The sequence below is a fragment of the Xyrauchen texanus genome, chromosome 9, assembly GCF_025860055.1.
Source record: "Xyrauchen texanus isolate HMW12.3.18 chromosome 9, RBS_HiC_50CHRs, whole genome shotgun sequence".
In the NCBI taxonomy this organism is placed as follows: domain Eukaryota; kingdom Metazoa; phylum Chordata; class Actinopteri; order Cypriniformes; family Catostomidae; genus Xyrauchen; species Xyrauchen texanus.
In genome coordinates, this window is record NC_068284.1 from 32127086 (window position 1) to 32151324 (window position 24239).

The window sequence follows — 24239 nt, forward strand, 5'->3', positions numbered from 1 at the left end:
ATAAAGGGCAGGAGTAATTTTGGAGTTTGTCAGCAGTGGGCAGTGTAGCGCTTATTGTGTTTCTGGGGCGTTACGTCAGTTTGTCCCGCTTTGCGATCTTTCTCTTTCTGCTGAGCGAGATGAAAGACGGACGCAGACTTTGCCCTGTCTCATTTATTTCTCCTGTTTCAGGTTGGTAGATTTGTAAATTAAGTTAAATAACTGAAATCTAATATGTTTACATGTCGCTGAATGTTTGAAGGGCCATGTAACAGGGCTGTGTTATGAAAATGTGGACATATATGGATATAACGTTACAGCAGTGTTTGTATGTTCGCGCCGGTGGCGTCATCTGTGATTACCAAAGTCACGTCGAGCGGAGTTTTATTTTTAGTTCTTTGAACATTTTTGTAAAGTTAGATAGTTTGGAAATGTATGAGATTGTGTAATGTGTGAAAAGCTAGTGTTAAAACCAAACGTTTTATATTCTAAAAGTGGTTTTAAAAAACAAGGTAGAAGTCTGTCAGCTCATGCATTGTGGAAGAGAAAAAAATGATGCTAGTTGAAAAGGCATTTAGGAATTATATGCAAGTGATAACATAAGCTAGGTTTTATATTAAGTTGGAAAGAGACAACTTACAAGGTAACAGAGGTTTTTGTCATTTTGATTTATTTGATCATACACAATTTATATATCAGTAATTGCTGAAAGATGAAAAAAAGACATTGTATTTTATTTTTGAAACTGTCTATTTCATGAGAAAACATTGTGTGTTGGTAACCAAGTAGGATTTTAATTGTGATTGTGTAATAAATCCTCTTGGCTCTTTCTGCTGAGCTGAGATGAAAGAGCGGATGCAGACTTTGCCCTGTCTCATTTATTTCTCCTGTTTCAGAGCGAGAGCATATAAGCCGTTTACATGATACCAGCCGGTACCTGTAACAGTTTATTGGGGGGCTCGTCCGGGATCACTCCCACCTGGTGGCCGGAAGCTGATCCAGTGATACTGCAACCTCGGACCAAAAGGTGACCTGATGCAACCAGCGAGCTGCAGCCAGTGAAAGAAATCTCCAAATAACACCGATCCTGTCTACTAATGAAGAGGTTACCGGTTATGAACAACGAATGGTAACTGCGCAGTGCTGAAATCACTACTCGTCAAGAACAGCGCGTGAATTGTAATCCTGGACTTTGGTGACCAAGTGCGTGGAATCGGGAAGCAGTTATGGCGGATAATGAGAGGAAAAGGTTGGTGTGGGACATCAAAAAGACCCTGCTCACTCTTTCCATAGATGAACTGTTCCAGATTGCCAAGTCAGTGGGTGCAGTGCCAGGAACGGATGAGTCTCGCGTCAATCCTACAGACGAGGAGGGTTGTTTTGAGTACATTTGCAGTTTCATGTTCAGTGGGCTTTTACTAGAGTTAGAGGATTCTGGGATGGCACATTTATTAAACTTAAAGGAGGTAATCGACACAGTCATTCAGGGTCATGCTTCACAAGTTGCTGTAGCAATTGATGTATCGGGCAGTGGGGATGTAAGTCATTCTAATGATAATGTTAACCCAGCTGACGATAGTGATGCTACTGATTTTGGGATTGCTAGTGCAACCCACATGGCACTTTCTACGGCTAGTGACACACATGACACAGAGCTGCAGAAACAACTTACTAGTTATGAGGAGCTGAGTCAGAAAATTATGCAGTGCAAACACACACCCCCTCCACGGTCTGTACCTCAGTCATCTGTAAAGATAGGTCTCACCTCACAGAGTAGTAATGTAGTAGGCCCCAGAGGTTTAAGTGAAAACTCGACACCATTAACACATGACAAGTTGCTCTCCTTAAGAGAGTTGTCTTACCTTCATCACAGGGAATTGAAGATTCAGGGGGGTCAGATTGGGGACCAGGGGTCAGATCTCAGCTATAACAGTGTCTGTCGGCAGATGGAAGACGGATTAAAGGAGCAGTTCAGTGATGCAGAGGTTGTAAGAGCTGTCCTCAAAGTCATCAAGCCAGGAACCTTTAAAGACATGTTGATGAATAAGGATGATCTGACTGTCGAAGAACTGAAAGCCTTTCTCCATTCTCACCTGGGTGAGCAAAGCAACACCGAGCTGTTCCAGGAGCTCATGTGCACCAAACAAAAAGACAGTGAGACACCCCAACAGTTCCTATACAGAGTCATTGGACTTAAACAGAAGATCATGCTAGCTTCTAAACATGCTGACACAGGTGTCAAGTACAGTGCAAGTACAGTGCAGGATGTGTTTCTTCATACCGTGTATCAGGGCCTAGGTCATAAACATGATGATGTCCGCAGAGAGCTGAAGTCATTGCTTGGGGACACCGGCGTATCGGATGAGGCAATCCTGAAACAGATGAAGAAAATAATGTGCGATGAAAGCGAAAGGCAGCGAAGGCTAGGTCCAGCCACCCGCCAAAGACCAACAAATGTGCACAGTGTTCAGTCTGAAGTAAACGCTGCACAGTGTCCTAGTGTAAAGGAGAAGGTACCAAAAACAGATACGATCCAGCAGTTAACGGAAAAACTTGAACAGCTTACAAGTATGGTTGAGCTCATGAGACAGTCAATGCAGACACAGGTGGCAGGACAGTTCAACCACAATTTGAAAGGCAGAGGAGACCGCAGGAGAGAGAAACCATATGGCTGTGACAAGTGTGTGGAGCAAAATCGTCCCGATTGTCCTCACTGTTTCCACTGTGGTGAAGAAGGCCACCGGGCAGTGGGCTGTCTAAAGAGACCAACACGTCAGGGAAACTGGAGCCGGTCCCTGCCGAGGGACAAACAGTGACCGGGTCTCAGCGATCGTCCCAACCTGACACTTGTCATACTGTTCAATCTGAAAATGAAAGACTGGCAAAAGACTCAAACACTCACACAAAAGATAGAATCACGGAAAAGAAACAGAAACAACCAAACAAGACAACCAATCCATTCACTCAGGACTTACCTCACAGCAAAAGGGAACGCCTAGCCAAACTCATTGGAAGGAGGGCTCTCACCCAATGTAACCTAAATGGATTAGCGGTCAGTGCTCTGCTAGACACTGGTGCTCAAGTAAGCATGATTGATAGAGACTGGAAGAGTAGATATTTACCTGACACTCCTGTAAGGCCCCTCAGTGACATTATTGGTGACGAAGACGAGTTAAGGGTGTATGCAGTAAACGGTGATGTCCTCCCATTTGATGGCTGGGTTGCCCTTACAGTCAATTTGATGGGGAATGAGGACCCTAATCTGTCAATCACTGTGCCTTTTCTTGTCAGCAGTCTTGTTCTGGAGAGACCACTGCTGGGTTTCAACGTGCTGGAAGAGATGATAGAAGAACAACCTGAAAAGCTGATTTCAACCCTCGTCGTCCTACTCTGTAATGCCTTGTGTATACCAGCAGAGAAGGCAGAGCTAATGGTGAGCTTCATCCAAGCCAGAAAACCCGCTGTACTGTCGCGGACGCTTCACGGACAGGCATACAGGACATTGTTGTCCCAGCAGGTCAGGTAGCCTGGGTCAAGTGTCAACTTCCTCCTCACATGAGTACATCGGACACAGTCATCCTATTTGAGCCTGATGACAACAATGTGCAGTTGACAGAACTGGACGTGGGTGAAGGTCTGTTGGAGGTACAAAATCCAAGAAAACCCTATGTAGCTGTACCTGTGGGTAACAACACTAAACATACAGTAACTCTGCCGAGAAAGACAGCACTTGGCAGCATCCACGGTGTTAAAAAGTGATCGCCACAGACTCACCTGAAACACCCAAGCCCACAGTGATTGTTAACAGTACTGTATCAACACCTGTGAACGCCCCTCCAACGCCATGGCAACCTTCCATCGACCTCAGTCACCTTGATGGGACGCAAAGGGAAAAAGTCAACAAAATGCTGTGTGAAGAAGCCGGAGCTTTCGCACGTGACAGCAGTGATATTGGATGTTTACCAAGCCTACAAATGTCGATCACCCTCACAGATGAAATTCCTGTGCAGAGAGCATACTCAGCAGTCCCGAAGCCACTGTTTAAAGAGGTAAAGGAATACGTGCAGGAGTTGCTGATGAAAGGTTGGATAGTTAAGTCCAAGTCCCCATATGCTGCCCCAGTTGTCTGTGTTAGGAAGAAAGATGGCAGCCTACGGCTTTGTATTGACTATCGCCTCCTGAACAAAAAGACTGTACCTGATCGACATCCGCTGCCCAGAATACAAGACCTGACAGATACACTGGGGGGCTATACCTGGTTTAGCATCCTCGACCAGGGAAAAGCTTACCATCAGGGTTTCATCGCCGAGGGTTCACGTCACTTGACTGCCTTCATCACCCCGTGGGGCCTCTACGAGTGGGTCCGTATCCCATTCGGACTCTCAAACGCCCCAGCAGCATTCCAGCGGAGCATGGAGGAGGTGCTAGGCACACTCAGGGATGAATGCTGCATCCCATATCTGGATGATGTGCTCTGTTATGCCAGAACATGTGGAGGCTCTCCGTAAAGTGCTCCAGGCTCTTCAACAGCACGGAGTAAAACTGAGGCCTGAAAAATGTGAACTGTTCAGACAAGAAGTCAGGTACGTCGGGCGCCTTGTGTCAGCTGATGGTGTAAAGATAGACCCAAGGGACTTTGAGGCAGTCAAAACCTTGACAAACAAGACACCACAGACAGTTGGTGAGGTAAGGAAACTGACTGGTTTATTAGGATATTATCGCTCTTACATCCAGGATTTTTCCAGGATCGCAAAGCCAATCTATGAGTTGCTCCAAATCAAGCCAGGGAAAGCCCAGATTCCAGAATGTGGGAAAACCACCAAACGCCCACAGCTGCCTTCCCGAGAGCCTGTTGACTGGACTCCTCAACATCAGGAAGCCTTAGAACAACTGGTAGATCTTCTTATAACTCCACCTGTTTTAGCCTAACCTGACTTCAACCTACATTTCACGCTGCATACAGACACCTCAGACCAGGGCCTGGGGGCTGTCCTCTATCAGCGCCAGAATGGAAAGCTGAGAGTCATTGGCTATGGCTCGAGAACGTTGACACAGGCTGAACGTAATTATCACCTGCACAGTGGAAAACTGGAGTTCCTCGCACTGAAATGGGCTGTGTGTGAAAAGTTCCGGGACTACCTGTACTACGCTCCCCATTTCACTGTGTACACGGACAACAACCCCCTGACCTATATCATGAGTACAGCAAAACTCAACGCTGTTGGTCATCGGTGGGTGGGAGAACTCTCAGACTTCCGGTTCGACATCAGGTATAGGCCTGGAAAATCAAATGGAGATGCAGACACACTGTCTCGGCTCCCGTTGGACATGGGGAAATATGAGGTGGTTTGTACGGAGGAGTTCTCGAACGAGGCAGTACGTGCTACATGGGATAGGAGTCAGGCAGCAGCACGGAAGGATGTGGCCTGGGTTGCAGCACTTAACATGCGTTCCCCAGAACCTCCTCCGCAACCTCATTGTCACCTGCCAACCATCAGCCATGATGATCTTGTAAAAGCTCAAAGGGAGGATCAAGCAATAGGCAAGGTTATTGAGTTAAAGGAGTCAAACACAAAACTGACGGATGACATACGCCAAACTGTAAGTGGAGCCACCCGAAAGCTGCTGCATGAGTGGAGTAAGTTGCACCTTGAAGACGGACTCCTGTACAGAAGGACGACCCAGCACAAGCAGTTAGTCCTCCCTCTGAAACACAGGTCAATAGCTCTGAAGTACCTACACAATGAGATGGGTCATGTAGGCACAGAAAGAGTACTCCATCTTGCTCGGGAAAGGTTTTACTGGCCCTTTATGGCGAAAGAAATTGAAGACCATGTCACCCGAAAATGTCCCTGTATCAGATCTAAGAAACCCACAACACACACTCGAGCTCCTATGGGCAGTATCACATCTAATTTCCCTTTAGAGCTTGTGTGTATTGATTACTTGCATCTGGAAACCAGTTGTGGAGGATATGAATATATCCTAGTAGTAATTGACCACTTCACTAGATTTGCTCAGGCATACCCCACGAAGAACAAGAGCGGGAAAACAGCTGCTGAGCGCATCTTCAATGATTTCATACCCCGGTTGGGATATCCATCCAAACTACATCATGACCAGGGTCGTGAATTTGAGAACAAGCTATTCCGATCATTACAGCGGTTGGCAGGGGTTGGCCACTCGCGGACGTCACCCTACCACCCACAAGGCAACCCAGCCGAGCGGTTGAACCGCACCATCCTCCAGATGTTGAGAACATTGACTGACAGTGAGAAACTACGGTGGAAGGACCACCTCCCGCATGTTATACACGCATACAATTGCACCAGACATGAATCCACGGGCTACTCACCGTATTTCCTCCTCTACGGCCGTCACCCACATCTCCCGATCGACTTGCTGTTTGGATTGGATGGAGAAAGGGAACCATACTCACCTAGAGGATTTGCAGAGAAATGGGCTGAAAAGATGACAGAAGCCTACCGCATTGCTAGCGAGAATAGTAGAAAGTCCAGTGCCAGGGGAAAAGTGACGTATGACAAGAAGACAAGAGGGGTGGTACTGCAACCAGGGGACAGAGTTCTGGTCCGGAACCTTAGCGAACGTGGAGGACCAGGGAAACTAAGGGCGTACTGGGAGAAGACTATATACAGTCGAATGTCAACTTGGCGAGAACCCAGTGTACGTTGTCTGCCCTGAAACTGGAAACAAACAGAAGAGCAGGACACTGCACCGTAATCTCCTGTTGCTGGTGAACGACTTACCTGTCGATGTTTTTCCATCTGACACCAGACCTATCCCTGAGAAGAAAACACATAACAGACAAAACCAAGACAGAATTACAGACACTCAAAGACAGGCAGACACGAGTGAGGATAGTGAAAATGATTCAGACGATGATTCTGGCTCGGGATACTGGTTAAGGAGACCAGTCGTAAGGACAGAGGAAAGGCCTGTTATCTACCAGGAGAAACTAACCAGCTATCCAGAGATTCGGGGGTCAGGACCAACACCTGTAAGAAGAGAAAGTCATACGGTACCTGAACACTTACCAAACCCTATTGAGACAAGACACAACGGTGATGAAAACCTACCTTTATGCATTGAACCTGTGGAGGAAGAAGAAAACAATGGGCACCAAGACTCTGACTCAGAAGTTCGACCTTTGACCCCTCCTGTAGAAAACACTCAGTCAGACATTAGAAGGTCAGCTCGTGAGAGAAGGGCACGCCGTTTCCTCACATATGAGTCATTAGGTGAACCATCAGTTCAGACACACGCCACAGTTAATTCAATGACTGGTTACACAACACCGTATGTACCTGTCATAGAAGCATCTCATCACACTACACCTGCACACTCACTCTTTCCATACATACCGCCTTATTGTATTCCATATCCGTATCCACTCCATTACCCTCAGACACCATACTTACCATATCCTTACCAAGCTCCAGCCACATACATTCCACCTACTATGCTTGTTCATTGAATAGAGATTTGAGAATCAAAGTTAAGAGTTAAAATGGTTAAACAGTTTAGAGATAAAGATTTTTGGAAATGTCAGAAGCCATTTTTTTTTTTTTTTTGTCAGGGAGTGTGTGATGCCCAGTAAATTGTTATCACATTTGTGGTAGATTTTTTTGTAATTTTATAAAGAAATGTTTTTGAATTTTGTGCAGGGGTAATTTACCTGTTTCTACCATTCATTTGCACTAATATATTTTATATAAAGGGCAGGAGTAATTTTGGAGTTCGTCAGCAGTGGGCAGTGTAGCGCTTATTGTGTTTCTGGGGCGTTACGTCAGTTTGTCCCGCTTTGCGATCTTTCTCTTTCTGCTGAGCGAGATGAAAGATGGACGCAGACTTTGCCCTGTCTCATTTATTTCTCCTGTTTCAGGTTGGTAGATTTGTAAATTAAGTTAAATAACTGAAATCTAATATGTTTACATGTCGCTGAATGTTTGAAGGGCCATGTAACAGGGCTGTGTTATGAAAATGTGGACATATATGGATATAACGTTACAGCAGTGTTTGTATGTTCGCGCCCAGTGACGTCATCTGTGATTACCAAAGTCATGTCGAACGGAGTTTTATTTTTAGTTCTTTGAACATTTTTGTAAAGTTAGATAGTTTGGAAATGTATGAGATTGTGTAATGTGTGAAAAGCTAGTGTTAAAACCAAACGTTTTATATTCTAAAAGTGGTTTTAAAAAACAAGGTAGAAGTCTGTCAGCTCATGCATTGTGGAAGAGAAAAAAATGATGCTAGTTGAAAAGGCATTTAGGAATTATATGCAAGTGATAACATAAGCTAGGTTTTATATTAAGTTGGAAAGAGACAACTTACAAGGTAACAGAGGTTTTTGTCATTTTGATTTATTTGATCATACACAATTTATATATCAGTAATTGCTGAAAGATGAAAAAAAGACATTGTATTTTATTTTTGAAACTGTCTATTTCATGAGAAAACATTGTGTGTTGGTAACCAAGTAGGATTTTAATTGTGATTGTGTAATAAATCCTCTTGGCGCTCTTTCTGCTGAGCGAGATGAAAGACGGACGCAGACTTTGCCCTGTCTCATTTATTTCTCCTGTTTCAGAGCGAGAGCATATAAGCCGTTTACATGATACCAGCCGGTACCTGTAACACATATGAATGAGGAAAAAGGGCCCTTTCTAATGGCAATATACTTTGCCTGTGTGGTGTGAGAGACTTTGTAATGTGTAAATGAGAGACTGGAAACTACATTCTCACATACAAGGACAAATGGATCTTAATTAGTAGGTGCACTCAAACTTTGTTGCATGGAGGTACAGAGCCTATAGAAAATCCACAGATTTTCCACAAGAGTTTTGGTGTACATGGCAGACAAAATTTATATTTGGAGAAAACCAAACACAGTACACCACCCAGAACATCTTGGGTTACTTAACTGTAACCCCTGTTCCCTGGTAAAAGTGGAACGAGATGCTGCGCTGATTTAGCACTTTGGGAATGTCTTTAAGAGTGACCAGCAGTGAATATGTGTGCAACACATCAATGAAATTGACAAAAATGTATAGCCTCCGCCGGTGACATCATCAGGATGCGCCGGTAAAGGGGCTATAAATAGATTGAATCTATTTAAAACAATTTTAAAAATAAATTGTTTTCCCTTTAAATTAAGTTTATTTTGCTTACCCCATTGGCAGATTTTTATTTCTTGTTTTGAGTCTAAAGTTCACTAAATTAAGTCAGATTTATCTTAAAACAAGACTTAATATCTTATCCCATTTTGCTTGACAAGTATATAAATCATGTTTTAAGAAAGTTTAGATAATTTGACAGGAAAACAAGACAAAAATACTTGTCTAGAAAATACTTTTTTGCAGTGAAGACGTTCCCCATCAAAAAGCTACACTTTGATGCTGTGCTTATTTAGTGCTTTGGGAATGAGAATACCCACGCTGCCGCACTGTGGATGTCCGGACCCCTTAGAGTTGTGTAGTTGTGCTCACAAGAGCGCGAGAGGTCTCAGACATGAGCCTGTGATGTAGACTCGAGGACATGAGAGCCCGGAGTGGCATGAGCATCCAAACTATAGAATCTTATGAATGTATGTGGAGAGGACCAGCCTTCCGCATTACAAACATGTTGCAGAGGGACACCTCTGGCCAATCTTTAGAGGAGGCAACCCCTCTGGTAGAGTGAGCCCTGATACATGCAGGCGAAGCTTGACCCCGCGCCTCGTAGTCCAGGGGAATATCATCCCTCACTTAATGTGACATAGTTTGCTTGGTTGCGGCCGCATCTTAGTTACGACACCCATGAAAAACAAATAGTTACCCTGACTTATGCCACTGGCTAGTGCGGTGGACATAAGTCTGAAGGGCACGGTCTGGACACAGTCTTTCCTGCTCTGGTGTTATAAATGGCGGGGAGCAGAAGGTTTCGAGAGTGACCGGATGTACTGTCGAGAAAGGAACCTTAGGCAGGTAGTCAGGGTGAGGGTGCAATATTACTTTAGCCATTCCTGGGGCAAAATCTAAGCAGGATGGCAAGACTGACTGAGCCTGCAGATCCCCAATTCTGTTTAGAGAAGTAATTGCCATAAGAAAACCCATCTTGAGAGTCAGAAGTTTATCAGACGCTGACTCTAGAGGTTCAAAGGGGGTCTCAACCAGACCCTCATGGACTATTCCATGAAGGGATAATGGTCCTAGCAGGAGGTCTCAAATGCCAGTGCTCAACGAACGAAGCGAGTGAGCAGGGGATGTTTCCCCAAAGGCATCCCGTCAATCAAGGCGTGGCAAGCCGATAGAGTGGCCACATAAACCCTGAGAGTGGCGGGGCATGTGCCTGCTGACAATTATTCCTGCAGAAAATCCAGAAAATCCAGAACTGAAGCAATCTGGCAGTTAACCCATACTTCAGCCCATACTATTCTAGCTGTCTTAAAAACTTGGCAGTACAACACTGCAGATGTTGTTGAGCTTTGTATGACAAATTGCTTGCTATGTTCCTCATTTTAAGTCGCTTTAGATAAAAGTGTCTGCTAAATTACTAAATGCAATGGGAGCATCTGTATGTATTAAATACAGTTAATTAGCGAATACTTTAACACATATATGTTTGACAATATAACAACATTGTATTTCTGTTATTTATATTTTATTTTATTTTTTATATCATATGTGTTGCTTATTTTACATTTTAAATTTCACCCCATGCTTTGATTTTTCACAACAGTCAACATTGTACAATAAATAACAATGAAATATATGTTATAGTAGATTGTACACAATTTTTAAATTTGTATTTATTTATTTATTTATTTTGAGTAACTCTTCAGTTGCCCTGTTTTAGAAAGTCACAAAGGCATTAACTCTTTATTGCACATATTGTGTTTTGGTGTGTAAGGTTCCTGGCCAGAGCCATACAGTAGATACAAACTGAGCAGTTTGTTAAATATTATGTTGTTGTACACATATTAGAGTAGAAACCCTTTCCCTCTATGACAAAAAATACTAATAAAATAAAATATTATTAAAACATTCATAACATCAGAATTAATATGGAGTTTTAATGATCAAAAGCAGAAGTACAACACCCCATTACAATGAAATTCTCAGCCACATTGATGAATCATCTCTATGCAGTGGGTGGAATTTTTTCTGTTTGCTTCATCAATTTTAAGGCTCCATAGCTGCATTTTGCAACTAAAGATTACAAAAAAGTTTGCAGATTGATCCATTAAGTTTATAGTTCTTACTCTCAGGCATAATATAGTAAACAGCCACCCAGGTACAGTACATCTAAAAGAATGGTGTTATATTTGCTTCTTAGGCATCTCTCCTTTTAGGCATCTCTTCATCGGCATCAGGAATCAATCCAATGTTGCTATCATTTGTTGAAAAGTTCCTCCCATGTACATGCATGATTCAAAAGAGGACCTCCACTGGGCTTTGAAAGGTGAAATTTCCAAGCCTTAATGAATCACAAGTTACAGATTACATCTTGTTACTGCCATGGTTCAATAATTGCATTGTGCTTTTTGTATGATGCATTCTTAATGAAAGTCTTGGTATTTGTGTGGGCAGACTAGGTGGTGGAGGATATTCATGAAAAACTGTAAGACAGTCTCAATCAAACAGGAGAAGGAGATACTGATAAAATCACAGATTGGGAGTGACAATAACTACAGTTCTGTGTGCTTTTAAGGTTGTGAATCAGAGGCACGGAGTCTGTGTGAAGGTCTCTTGGACCACCTATTTACCTCTCTCACTGCCATTTGGCTTCAGGGATATTTATTAAACAAGAACTCGTGATGCTGTTTCTCAGGCTTACCTGATCCTTGCACTTTTGTTTCATTAATTTGACTGAATAATAGATCCCCTGCAGACTCTCTCTGGGGTCGCGACGAGAGAAGAATTACTCAGGATATAAAAACTTCATTAATAAGTAATTCAACACAGGCACTCTCTCTGTCTAAATCCAATTGTAGTGATTTCTTTTTACATTACACACAAAATATAAATGATCTGGAAGAGTCAGCAGTGTTTCCAGTAGGGTTATAGGCATTCAAATCCTATCATATTACACCTCTTGCACCTTTTCACATAATAGGTCAATACTTCATTGACCAGACAAAGTTGTTGAGTTGATGTCAAGTAATTAGTTCTGCTTTTTGTATCCTAAAATGCAAATACTGTAACATTTGATATCTTAGACAAAATAAATGATTTAATTCTAATTAAAATTTTATCATTTGTTCCGGTCCTCTAATCTGAGTGGATAAGATGCTTTTTCAGATTGTTGATATTTATGCTGCCTTCAAATGCAAATGGAAGTTCCTACTTTATGTCCGAGTTGGGCATTCATTATTACGACATAAGCTGCAAACAAAATACGAAGGAAGCCAAACTGAGATAGAATCCTGTTTCTGCATATAGTTTAAGGAAAGATTCATTCTAAGGCATCTATTTCTTATGCATACACCACTGAGCTGAGTGCCGACTGGATATTCTTAGTGATCAGTCAATCACAGAGCCACTGGGTACATGTTTTCTGACAAAATTGCCATTTAACACCCAGAGTCATAAAGGCTCCCTGTGTCTCATTTGAATTGGTAAAACGCTGTTACTGCGGTACAAGTTTTAATTACAGTTTTACAAATTACTTTGGCTAAACTGTAACAGTTAACTGTACAAATGATAAAACTCTTAGCTGTCTTACTTTTGGTCTATTTGCTAATGGTTAGTAATATATACATTTGAGTGTTTTTGACCATTAAATGGGATTGATTCAAACAGCACCATTTATTTTTTTGTTTCCACAGACCATTATCAATCTATTGAGTGGAATTACAAATTTAAAGTAGATAAACATATGTTTAGAAGATTGGTTACATCACCAGAAAGTTTATTTACAGTTACAGAGGACAGTTTTAACAGAGTACAGTTGCAGCTCTGATAATATTTCCCTTCTAATGCAAGTTTGAACTTTCATTATTAGTTTGCACATTCACATTAGCATCCTCTGTGTGAAAAATGTGAAGAACGTATTCAGCATTGATGAGAAATTTTTCTAAATGTTCTTATTCCTCTTTCATTTTGGATAAATCATTATAATCTTTTTTTTACTCACAATTAAAATATGTTGCATATGTTAGAATGTGTCACTGAGAAAATCAGGCATACAATCTTACCTATGCCATTAGATACAAGGTAGCAAATGCTCCTTCTACACTTTTGTTAGCTTTTATTCTATCAGAGTGTGTGGAGGAGTTTACACTTCTGTCAGCCAAGAACAGAAAACTGAGGCTGCATTGGGCCTACCATTTGTGTACCTCAGCATAAATCCAGATTTGTCAGACCAGGTAATGCTTTTCCAATTGTCTAGTTGTCCAGTTTTGGAGAGCCTGTGCCTACTGCAACCTCAGTTTCGTGTACTTTTTATTTTTTTTATTTTCTCCCAATTTGGAATGCCCAATTCCCACTACTTAGTAGGTCCTCGTTGTACTCACCTCAATCTGGGTGGTGGAGGACAAGTCTCAGTTGCCTCAGCTTCTGAGACAGTCAATCCATGTATCTTATTACATGGCTCGTTGTGCATGACACTGCAGAGATTCAGCATGTGGAGGGTCGTACTGTTCTCTGCGATTCGCTCAAAACTTTCCACGCACCCCATTGAGAGCGAGAACCCCTAAACGTGACTACGAGGAGGTTACCCCATGTGACTCTACACTCCCAAGCAACCGGTCCAATTGGTTTCTTAGGAGACCTGGCTGGATTCACTCAGCACGCCCTGGATTCAAACTTGCGATTCCAGGGGTGGTGGTTAGCATAAATATGAGCTAACCAGGCCCCCCAGTTTCCTGTTCTAAGCTGACAGTAGTGGTACCTGGATGGTTAAGTGTTCAGAAATGCTTTTCTGCATTGCACTATTGTAACATGTGTTTTTTGTGTGTGTTACGGTCACCTTCCTGTCAGCTTGGACCAGTCTGGCCATTCTCTTCTGACATCTGTCATTAACAAGCCTTTTTCGCCCACAGAACTGCCAATCACTGGATGTTTTTGTTTGTTTGTTTGATTTTCGCACCATTCTCTTTACACTCTAGAGACTGTTGTGTGTGAAAATCTCAGGAGATCAGCAGTTACAGAAAAACTCAAACCAGCCCATCTGGCACCAACAATCATGCCACGGTCGAAGTCACTGAGATCCAATTTTTCCCCATGCTGATTGCTGATGTGAACATTAACTGAAACTCCTGACTAGAGGTCGACCGATATTGGTTTTTTCAGGCCGATGCTGATGCCGATCTTTTGAAATCCGGGTCGGCCGATGGCTGATTAATGCTGCCGATTTATTTTGGCCGATATTTGGCCGATATGTGCTTGTTTTTAACCTCTTATTTGAACCTTTTATTTGAAAGATAAAATGTAACACAAATAATTACTTAAGATAGACAAAATTTCTCAACAAATACATTTACTGAACACTTGACCAATCTGCACTTGTACACTTAAATTAAAAATGTATAATGTAAAAACATATTGTATAAATAATGTATAACAAATATATTAAATAAACAAAGCAGGTGTTACGAACTGCTCCGGGACACGAAGGTTGAGATCCAAATGCAGCTTTAATTAAGGGGCAATCCAGACACGTAATCCAATATTCAGAGCATCCAAGAGAAGCACAGGCATAACTAGGGATGGGTATCGTTAAGGTTTTAATGGTATTACTATCTTACCGATACTGCTTATCGATCCGGTACTTCAACTGTATTCTTAACGGTTCTTTTTGTTATATATATATAGTATATTAAATAATAGAAAAACAATTACACAAAGATAAACGTTATATAGGCACAGTGATTTAATTTCAGGAAGGTTTACTAACATTACTGTTCAGGTGTGGTCTAAAAAGAAATCTAATAAAGTTATCAATTGTAAAATAACACTGCATAGTTTATCATAGATAGATTAATGCTTATTAATGCAGAAGTTATTCATTCAAGAGCTGTAAGTGATTTTCTCTTTGCCTTTTGTTGTTTGATTCACAGTAATGGCTCAATCGTCACATGTTTATTAGGACGCTTCCCCTTTAAGACTGAGTCTAATAGGCTCCTGATGCAGCATATTTTCTCCCCAACTATTTCCATAACTACGTCCATTTAAGACATAATCTGTGTTTAAGTGAATCTCCAAGCCGGTCGTTTTGACATATTTTTGTAGTTAATCGTTTAGACGCGCACATGAAACCCAAAGTAGTCTATACTTTGCTTGTCTCATTGCGGTGTGTTTCGGAGCTTGCGCTCTATTTATTATTAAACGCGTCCCGCAATTCAGCAACAGTAGCTAGACTGCATTTTACAACAATCACCGATCGTGCTGATTCTGACGTTAAGTTTGAGTTTTAGGGAGAAATGTCAGTGCACCGCTGTGAAGGGAAGGACGTTGTGCTAGACAGAATGCGGCTTATGTATAAATATTATTTTTATAATCTTTGGAAGGCGAAATCTAAAATAAAATCAGACTAATATCACAGATCTAAACCAGGCTATGTTTGAATGTTTAGTTCTGTCACTCATTATGCAGGGCTGTGTTGTGCTCGCTGTGGCACCGCGTGAGCGAGATTCTCTCTCTCTCTCTCTGACTGCGAATAGCTAAATTGCATCACAGACAAATGGTTTCATATTATTATACATAGAAATGGCTGGAGAGATAAAATAACTTTCTCTTTATAGCAATAATAAATGTATTTTCTTAATTTCTCCAGTACCGACAGCAGAAGCGATAACGTCCGAGCTTACCAAAGCCACTCCTTCAATAGCCTATAGCGCGTTTGTATCTTTTATATTACTTATTTCTCTGCATTGAGTGACAACCCTATCAAATATAAGACACACAAACAGAACAAATAAAAGTCTCAGATTCACTGTCTGTAATTGCAAAATTCTTGCTTACTTATTGTGACATGATAGCCACCCTTCAGCTGTGATAATGCCACTTCATATACGCTATCAATATCCAAAGTAGCCGAACGTCATGTCGCCTATCGCGTTTTTTCTTGAAGTTGGCAGTAACATATCAAAAGTTTTTAATTAAATATAAAGAAGTTATACAAATTTAATCCTTACTGTTTTCTCCAAGGAACTTAGCACTGGATGAGGTCTGCTCACTCTGCTGGAAAATGACTCTAGGGGCAGTGTACGTCGAACACGTGTTCCACAACAACACTAGGCTGCCCACAGATGCGCCTGCCTAATAATCGGCTTGATATGCGTGGATATTGGCCGATGCCGATTATGTAAAAAAATGCAAAAAATCGGCCGAGTAATCGGCCGACCGATTAATCGGTCGACCTCTACTCCTGACCAGTGTTAATTTTTTTGTTTTAGTCATAGTTTAAGTCTAAATTTCCTGTTAAATTTGTCAATATTTTGTCTTGTCCTATTCATACATTTTAGTCAGTTTTTCTCTGATGAAAATTACATATAATTTTAGTCAACAAAAATTATATTGTTCAGTTGATGATGACTTGCAAAATGGACAAAAAAGTGTATCAAACTGTAACAGGCCAAACTTTAATCAAATATTCAAGCATTTAGAAAAAAAATATTCCAATGTATACATATATCAAACACATACATACATATACATGCTGTCATTGTTGTGAAACACTTGAGCTCCTGATGAATAGACTGAAGTATTAGCTACTTTGATGCTGATACTTTGATTTGACTTATTCATTTTCTGTGAAAAGTTTCAAATAACATCATGTGTTGCATGTTTCTTATGGAAAGAGCGTATACATAACAAAGTAAAAACATTATGCAACGCAAATTACGCCTGATCGGACTAGAGCATTTTTTGAGTACATAGAATGGGAATACATATTACAAATGAAAAATATAATTAACTGTATTCCACTACAGATACATTCAAAATTGATTTTGATTACTGAAGAGATTACTTTGCATTTTATTGTCATTTTTTTAATTTCATATTTAGTCCTTTCAGATGGAAAACATTTATACATATAAATGATGCAATCCACAGTGCATTTGAACTGCGGTGAAACACTTTCTTATGATGTGTTACATTCATACGAGCTGACAGAGAGTTAAGTTTGAAGTAAGCTTGGAGCAGAAGAAATAGAAATAACCCTTGAGTAAATTGTCAGCTTTATGCTAAGCTAAAATGCTATTTATTTCCATTTTACATGCACGTTACCAGGCAAAATCAAAAATGTTTATCAAGAAATTCACGATGGATTATAATAATTTTTTTTCTACTACGACATTTATCATTCAGGATGCGCCTTTTTCATCTCATCTTCATTATCCTTGACAAAGTCAAAAAACCTTTTATCAATGAGCATTTTTGTCAGTGATTTCATTGACAAGATTAACACTGCTCCTGACCCATATATGCATGATTTTATACATTACACTGCTGCCACACAATTGGCTGATTAGATAATCACATGGATATGTAGACCTACAGGTGTACCTAATAAAGTGCCTGGTGAGCGTATATACTATATGTGTGTAGATGATAGATAGATAGATAGATAGATAGATAGATAGATAGATAGATAGATAGATAGATAGATAGATAGATAGATAGATAGATAGTGTAAGATATTTGGTATGCAACATTTAGGAGGGAACTTTAAAGTACCCTCATTCTACACCATTATATGTAAGGATATTTGGTATGCTAAATTTATAAGGAAATTTAGGGTCTCGAAATATGTAAGCTATTAACTAAATTAAACTGTCCTTATTGTACATTATTAGGTAATGAAATGTATAATGGAATTAGTCACGTTCGAAAACCATTATAAATGACATTTACATTTATGCATGTGGCAGACGTTTTTATCCAAAGCGACTTACAATGCACTTATTACAGGGACAATCCCCCCGGAGCAGCATGGAGTTAAGTGACTTGCTCAAAGACACAATGGTGGTGGCCGTGGGGCTCAAACCAGTGACCTTCTGATTAACAGATATGTGCTTTAGCCCACTACACCACCACCATTTCAGATTAGATAAATGACAAATAACTAGATTATTCTCCACCATTAAAATCGTAGTATAACGTCTAGTTGTATCCGCTCACAATTTCTACTGTAAGGAATTAGCTTTAATAAGTGAATTATGATATATTCACTTATTGGAGTGATATTATTCTCATGGCTTATTGAAAATAATATCACACGTATTTAGGTACAGCTTTGAAGTGAAATCTTTTAGAAACATGGATGAGATTATTTATCAAAATATACCACAGTCATGTCGTCTTTGAACTCAGACAAACTTTATTACTATTCTAAACATAAATCTAATCTAACACATATATACATGAGACAGGTTGGTGAAAAGAGTGACAGAAAGTGAAATAAATGATCAGTACAGTGAAAATTAACTTTATGTCTGTTGACAATACCTTAAGAACCATTTATCCTTCTTTGAGTCTACATCGATTTGCTACCGGATTACCCAAATTATTTAATTACACACCAGCACTTTGAGTACAATATTGGAGCTTGCGTGTCTTTGTGGTGTTTCTTTGCGTTCTTTGTGTTGCTTGGTTCTTGGCGCTTGGTCGAAAGTTCGTTCTGCCGATGTTTTGGACCTCTGTAAGATCGAAGTTATTGTCTGTATGAGTGAGGTAATACTATATTACTATTTGAAGCGACGCCTTCTCATGGGTGTGTGAACCGTAGAGTGTGACTAGCTTTTTTGGGACGTCGAGTCCCAAGCTTCCTTGGGCCTCACATGGCATGGACCTGGCAGTCAGCGTAGCGACCAGGCAAAGCACATGGTGGCAGAAGAGAGGAAGGACAAGAGAAGAGGGAAAAGAGCAAGAGAGCATGTTCTTCCTGTTTGAAAATATTTGAACTGAAATTGGCCGCATCCCCAAAGGTGCCCTGCGCTAATCAGAAGTGACTTTTCAGAGTCAAATGGTCAACTGGGCTGTCCTTTCTGACAGTTGATAATATGGTCCTTTGTTCCAGAGACTTACAAATCTCTCACTCAAAAATAGTGCATATTTAATCATGAACATTTATATCTTGAGAATGGTACAAGAGACATGATATTCGTTGTCATCAGCTATCTCTGCATATGCCAGCAAACGCTTGCTTACTAAACATGACATTTTTCTTCATAAATATTATTTATACCTGTAGGTAACAAAACATGAAAATCCCTGGTTACAAAATAATACTGGTTAATTCATTGGTTATACAGCATTGATGAAACATTGCACACATTTTAAAGAGGTACATCAAGCTATAATCATTAATTTGTTAGTTATACAAGTTACCACAGTTCAAAGCAATAGCAAGACTAGGTATTGTATAAATCGTGGATTTAAATGCATTCTGTAAATTTTAGAAGGCTAACTCGGTAAAGTACTTTGACTGTGTAAAATGTTCCTGGATTAAGATTACATTTCTTTGTATTCGAGTCATGCAAATCTGATGGTCTTTTGGAAACCCTTCAAAGAGAATTCTACTTTAACTCTGTGTGGAAGATCAGGAGGTCAGAAGGCGGAGGGGACTTTCTGATCAATGAGGATGCCTGGGCTGTTTAATTTATGACGGTGAAGAATTCCAGGATTGCAAAGGTTGAAAATCTTAGATTCAAATTGTGTTGTTTAAATTCTTATGCATGTATAATCCTACAATAGATAGATAGATAGATTGATTGATTGATTGATTGATTGATTGATTGATTGGTTTGTTTGTTTGTTTGTTTGTTTGTTTGCATGTGTGTGCATGTAACAGGATGCCTGGTTTCAGGGTTAGGAAAACCAAGAGAGATTTCCAGCAGATGTGTTAGAAGTGATACATATGCAAGCTTACCAATATTTGAAAATAATCACAGAGAATAAAATATGTGAATATATTTCACTTAAGTTTGGCCTAATGCCTTATGTAGCACGTTACAAAACTGTCCCGGGTTTTTTGTAACAACAGTACACGCATGGGGACAGTTGTATCAAATGCACTTCTTGTCTTTGCACACTAATTGTGGAAAATAGGAACAATGCATGCAGGTTTTTGACATTTGTTTTGTTGAATGAAGGTATCTCATGGCATGTTTATTGTGGCCAGAATTTTTGCTGAACAGCAAAAAGTAAAAGTGTTAATACTGTACACGGTCCATCCATATAAAAACGATTTTATAGCAACAGTTTGAACATCTCCCAAAAGTTTTATAGAGAAGTAAACTGGACCTATTAATTAAACAATTTTGCACAAGAAGAATGCTGTTGTTGTGAATATAACCCTTACTGTACTCACACCATACGTTGAAACTTGCCAGATGGGCTTTTGGAGTAATTCTGTAACTGCTGATCTCCTGAGATTTTCCTGAGTCTCTAGAATTTACCCAGAATGGTGCCAAAAAAAAAAAAAAACATCCAGTGAGCAGAATACCATCTCAGAATGCTATTCTGAGATGCAGGTTGATGCTGTTTTGGCAAAAGAGGGGGGACCAACACAATATTAGGCAGGTGGTTTTAATGTTGTGGCTGATCAGTGTATATACACACACACACATACACACACACACACACACATATATGTCTCAAAGCAACTTTTTAGTACTTTTTGAGTCTAAACTTAACTTTATCTTTAGGTGCCTGAAGTACCTAATACATTTTTTTATAAACACTGACGTCGTCCAAGCATATTGATGACTGCTGTTATGTACAAAAGAAATAGGTGACATGTCAGCACAAAGTCATCTGTTTCCCATTTTCATACTTTTGTTTCCCACTCAAAACACATCTTTATTCCCACATTTCATGTTTTCTAACTCCACCCTCCTCCTGTGCTCACTCCCTCATCTGTTATCAGAGTGGGTTGCTTCTCCTTAGGGTGCAGCTTCATCAGTCCCATGAACCCAAATCATGAGTGACATGCCTGCGGTACGCCCTGACAAGAGCAATCACCCAAACCCACAATGACTGGACCTGTCTGGGCCATGAACACTGCTGAGGATGGCTGACACAGGGAATCTGCTGTGCATGCATATATGCTTTAACACAGAGAACAGCACCCACATACGGCACTGCACATCCACAGAATCATTATATCGATGTGAACATGACAATGAGGTCATTCGCTCTTGACTCTTAAGAGGGTGAAATGATATCTGCCATTATGATGACTCAAAAAGAGCATTATACTATAAACATACTGTAATGAATCTGACAACATAGCCTGCATACATTATTGAGAAAACATATCCTGGCTTGTGAAAGACATATGAACATATTATAAATAAATAAGAATAATAATAAAAAAATATATAACATTGGTTTTACACTTGTTTCGTACACCGTATGTGATGATTTAGTTAAAGGAATCATTTTACATTACGATTCTTTATTAATTTAGTCACTCCCATGTTGTTCCAAATCCATATGACTTTAATTTTATGCAAAACACAAAGGGAGATTATTTCATGAATATTGTGGCCATCTTTTTTAATACAATGGTAGATAGTGGATAGCGCCTCACTTATATTACCCCAAATATCATAAAAGTAGTCCATGTGACCTCTGAAACATATTTCAAGTCTTTTGAAGGCAAATAATTGCTGAGAGACAGCCTGACATTTAAAGTATATTTTTCTGTGAAAATAGCCATATTTTTGTTGAGACCATATACAATTTTTGTACTGTCAGAGGGGCTAGTTGGTGGTTTACCAACCAACCAGACTTGGTTTGTAAAACGACAGTAAACTGACGTGTACAATACCATTCTATATCTGTCCTTTAGTAGTAACATATAACAATTACTGCTCAGCACCATCTTACTATCCTATTTAAATATTTCCTCCATTTGGCTTATTGATTATGATGATTTAAATGTACTTTATGTCTGATTTCAGGAGAATGTCTGTGTTTTGATGGCTACATGAAGGACCCCGTTCACAAGCATCTATGCATTCGCAATGAGTGGGGCCCAAATCAGGGGTAAGTGCCACAAGAATCGGATACATTCTACTAAAGCACTACAGCAAACAGGAATCTATCACCTAGAGAACTGGCATGCTGCGTAGCTGTTGTACAATTGTTTCCAGCGCTGATAGCCAGCCAGGTGTTATGTGCTATGGGGAAACTAAATTGGCTTGTTTGAATTAATAAGCATTTTTTGCATTATGCTCTTGCTCCGGGTTTGGAAAAGTGATTTGTGCTGTGAAGTTCTGGGCCATTTTAGATTTGTTTAAAAATTATTTACATTTCAGTATACCAATGAGATCCTTGTATTGCCTACTGCTTTATATATTTTATATATTTTATATACTTATATATATATATAGATGCTTGTGTAGCATCTTGGATGCTTTGCTTCATAAACATAATATTGTTAGGTCACTGTGTCAAGTTAAATATAGTTTAATACTTAGAACACATATTGAGATCACTTAGTTCGGATTTGTGCTCCATCAAGTGTTTGAATGCAAGAACATAATGCATGTCTGTGTTGTTCTGCTGCCTCAAGAGTGATCTGATGTACGGTCGAGAAAGGAACCTTAGGCAGGTAGTCAGGATGAGGATGCAATATCGCTTTCACCATTCCTGGGGCAAAGTCTTATCAGGATGGGAAGACAGACAGAGCCTGCAAATCCACAATTATTTTTAAAGTAGTAATAGCCATAAGAAAAAGAAAAAACATCTTTAGAGACAGAAGCTTGTCAGACACCGATTCTGGAGGACACCAGACCCTCAAGGACTATAGCTAAGTCCCATGAGTGGGGGCCTCAGTTGCATGGCCCCACGAACTAAGCGAGCAAGAAAATTATCGCCCAAGGCGAGCCGTCGAGGAGAGATATTATCTCCGAGAACCATACTCTGTTCGATGAACTCGGCGCTATCAGTAAGAGGCAAGATCCTTGTTGGCGAACCCTGGCTAGAACTCCCGGAAGCAGAGAGACCATAGGAAATGCATACAGACACATTTTGGGCCATGTATGCGTCATCGCGTCCAAACCCAGACAGTTGATATGCCATTGGAGCTGATGACCTTCCCATTCCCCTTGAACTGGACAACCACTTAAGACTGCTCCCCAGCTCGACAGGGAGGCGTCTGTCGTTAACAGTCTGCGACGGCAAGACGCACCTAGAGTGGTACCCGTGGTGAGGAACCGAGGTCTGAGCCACATATAGAGGGTATGTAGACCGCGCCGTGTAACCCTTGTCTGCCTTCGGGGATTGGCCCTTGGATGAAATCCCCTGGCTTTGAGCCACAACTGGAACGGTCCCATATGCAAAAGGCCCATTGGGATCACAGAGGATGCAGATACCATGAGACCTAACATCCATTTATATGAATGTTACAATCTTGACCTATCCTGATTTTGCTCAGGGTATTCTGAATGGTCTCGATTTGAGCGGGAGACAGCTGTGTCCACATCGTGACCAATTCCATACTATCCTTAAATATGTAGTTCTCTGGGCAGGAGAGAGAACGCTTTTCTTGTCATTGAGTCTAAACCCTAGAGAAAGCAAACCTCAGGAACTTCCTGTGTTGTGGCAGTATTTCTATATGAAAGTATGCGTCCATGAGTTTGATCGTGACTAAACAATTGTGATGTTGAATTTGTGATACAGTCGTTTTGACAGTTAACATCTTTATCTTGAGCGCCTTGAATGAGTGGTTCAAGCCTTGAAGGTCTAAAATCGGACGCTAACCCCCATCCTTCTTGGGAACCAAGAAGTATCTGCTGTAGTAACCTGACTCTCTTTAGAAGGGGAACATGTTCTAAGGCCCCTTTGACCGGAAGATATTGCAGCTCTTGTGACAGTAAATGTGCTTGTTCCAGTTTCACGGTAGTGGGAACCATGCCATTGAAACGGAGGATGGCGAAAATATTGAATTCTGTAGCCCTTTTCTACTGTCTTTAGGATCTGAATAGAAATACCTAGCAGTAGCTTCCACGCTGTCAGGATCTCTGAAATGGGTACCAGTTTTGATACTTCCTGTTGAGGGGATGTCGGATGTTCCGTGTCCTGGCCGACAACAGGAAGCAACGGAACACCCAACATTTTCTTGAAAAACCGCTGCCCCCAAAACACCAGAGGCTTTGGGGATGGAGAGGTTTTGTGGGGGTGTCGGGAAGGAGCAGGTAGCTGTTTTGTGCACCCCCTACAAGGCTGGGTGAGAGACCAACAGGACTTCTTTTTGAAAATAATGGTCCTGAGGTCTTGCTTTGGAGGCTTCTGAGGGCGACGAAG

The 24239-nt window shown here is 40.6% G+C and overlaps 1 protein-coding gene across 1 annotated transcript in view; it reads left to right on the forward strand.

Moving 5' to 3' along the window:
• LOC127649716 (astrotactin-1-like) overlaps positions 1 to 24239 on the forward strand; it is a 560423-nt gene that overhangs the window by 221185 nt on the left and 314999 nt on the right. Inside the window, exon 10 of the mRNA XM_052134948.1 lies at positions 21893 to 21977. Coding sequence (XP_051990908.1) covers positions 21893 to 21977 — 85 coding nt within the window. The remainder of the gene's footprint in view (positions 1 to 21892; positions 21978 to 24239) is intronic.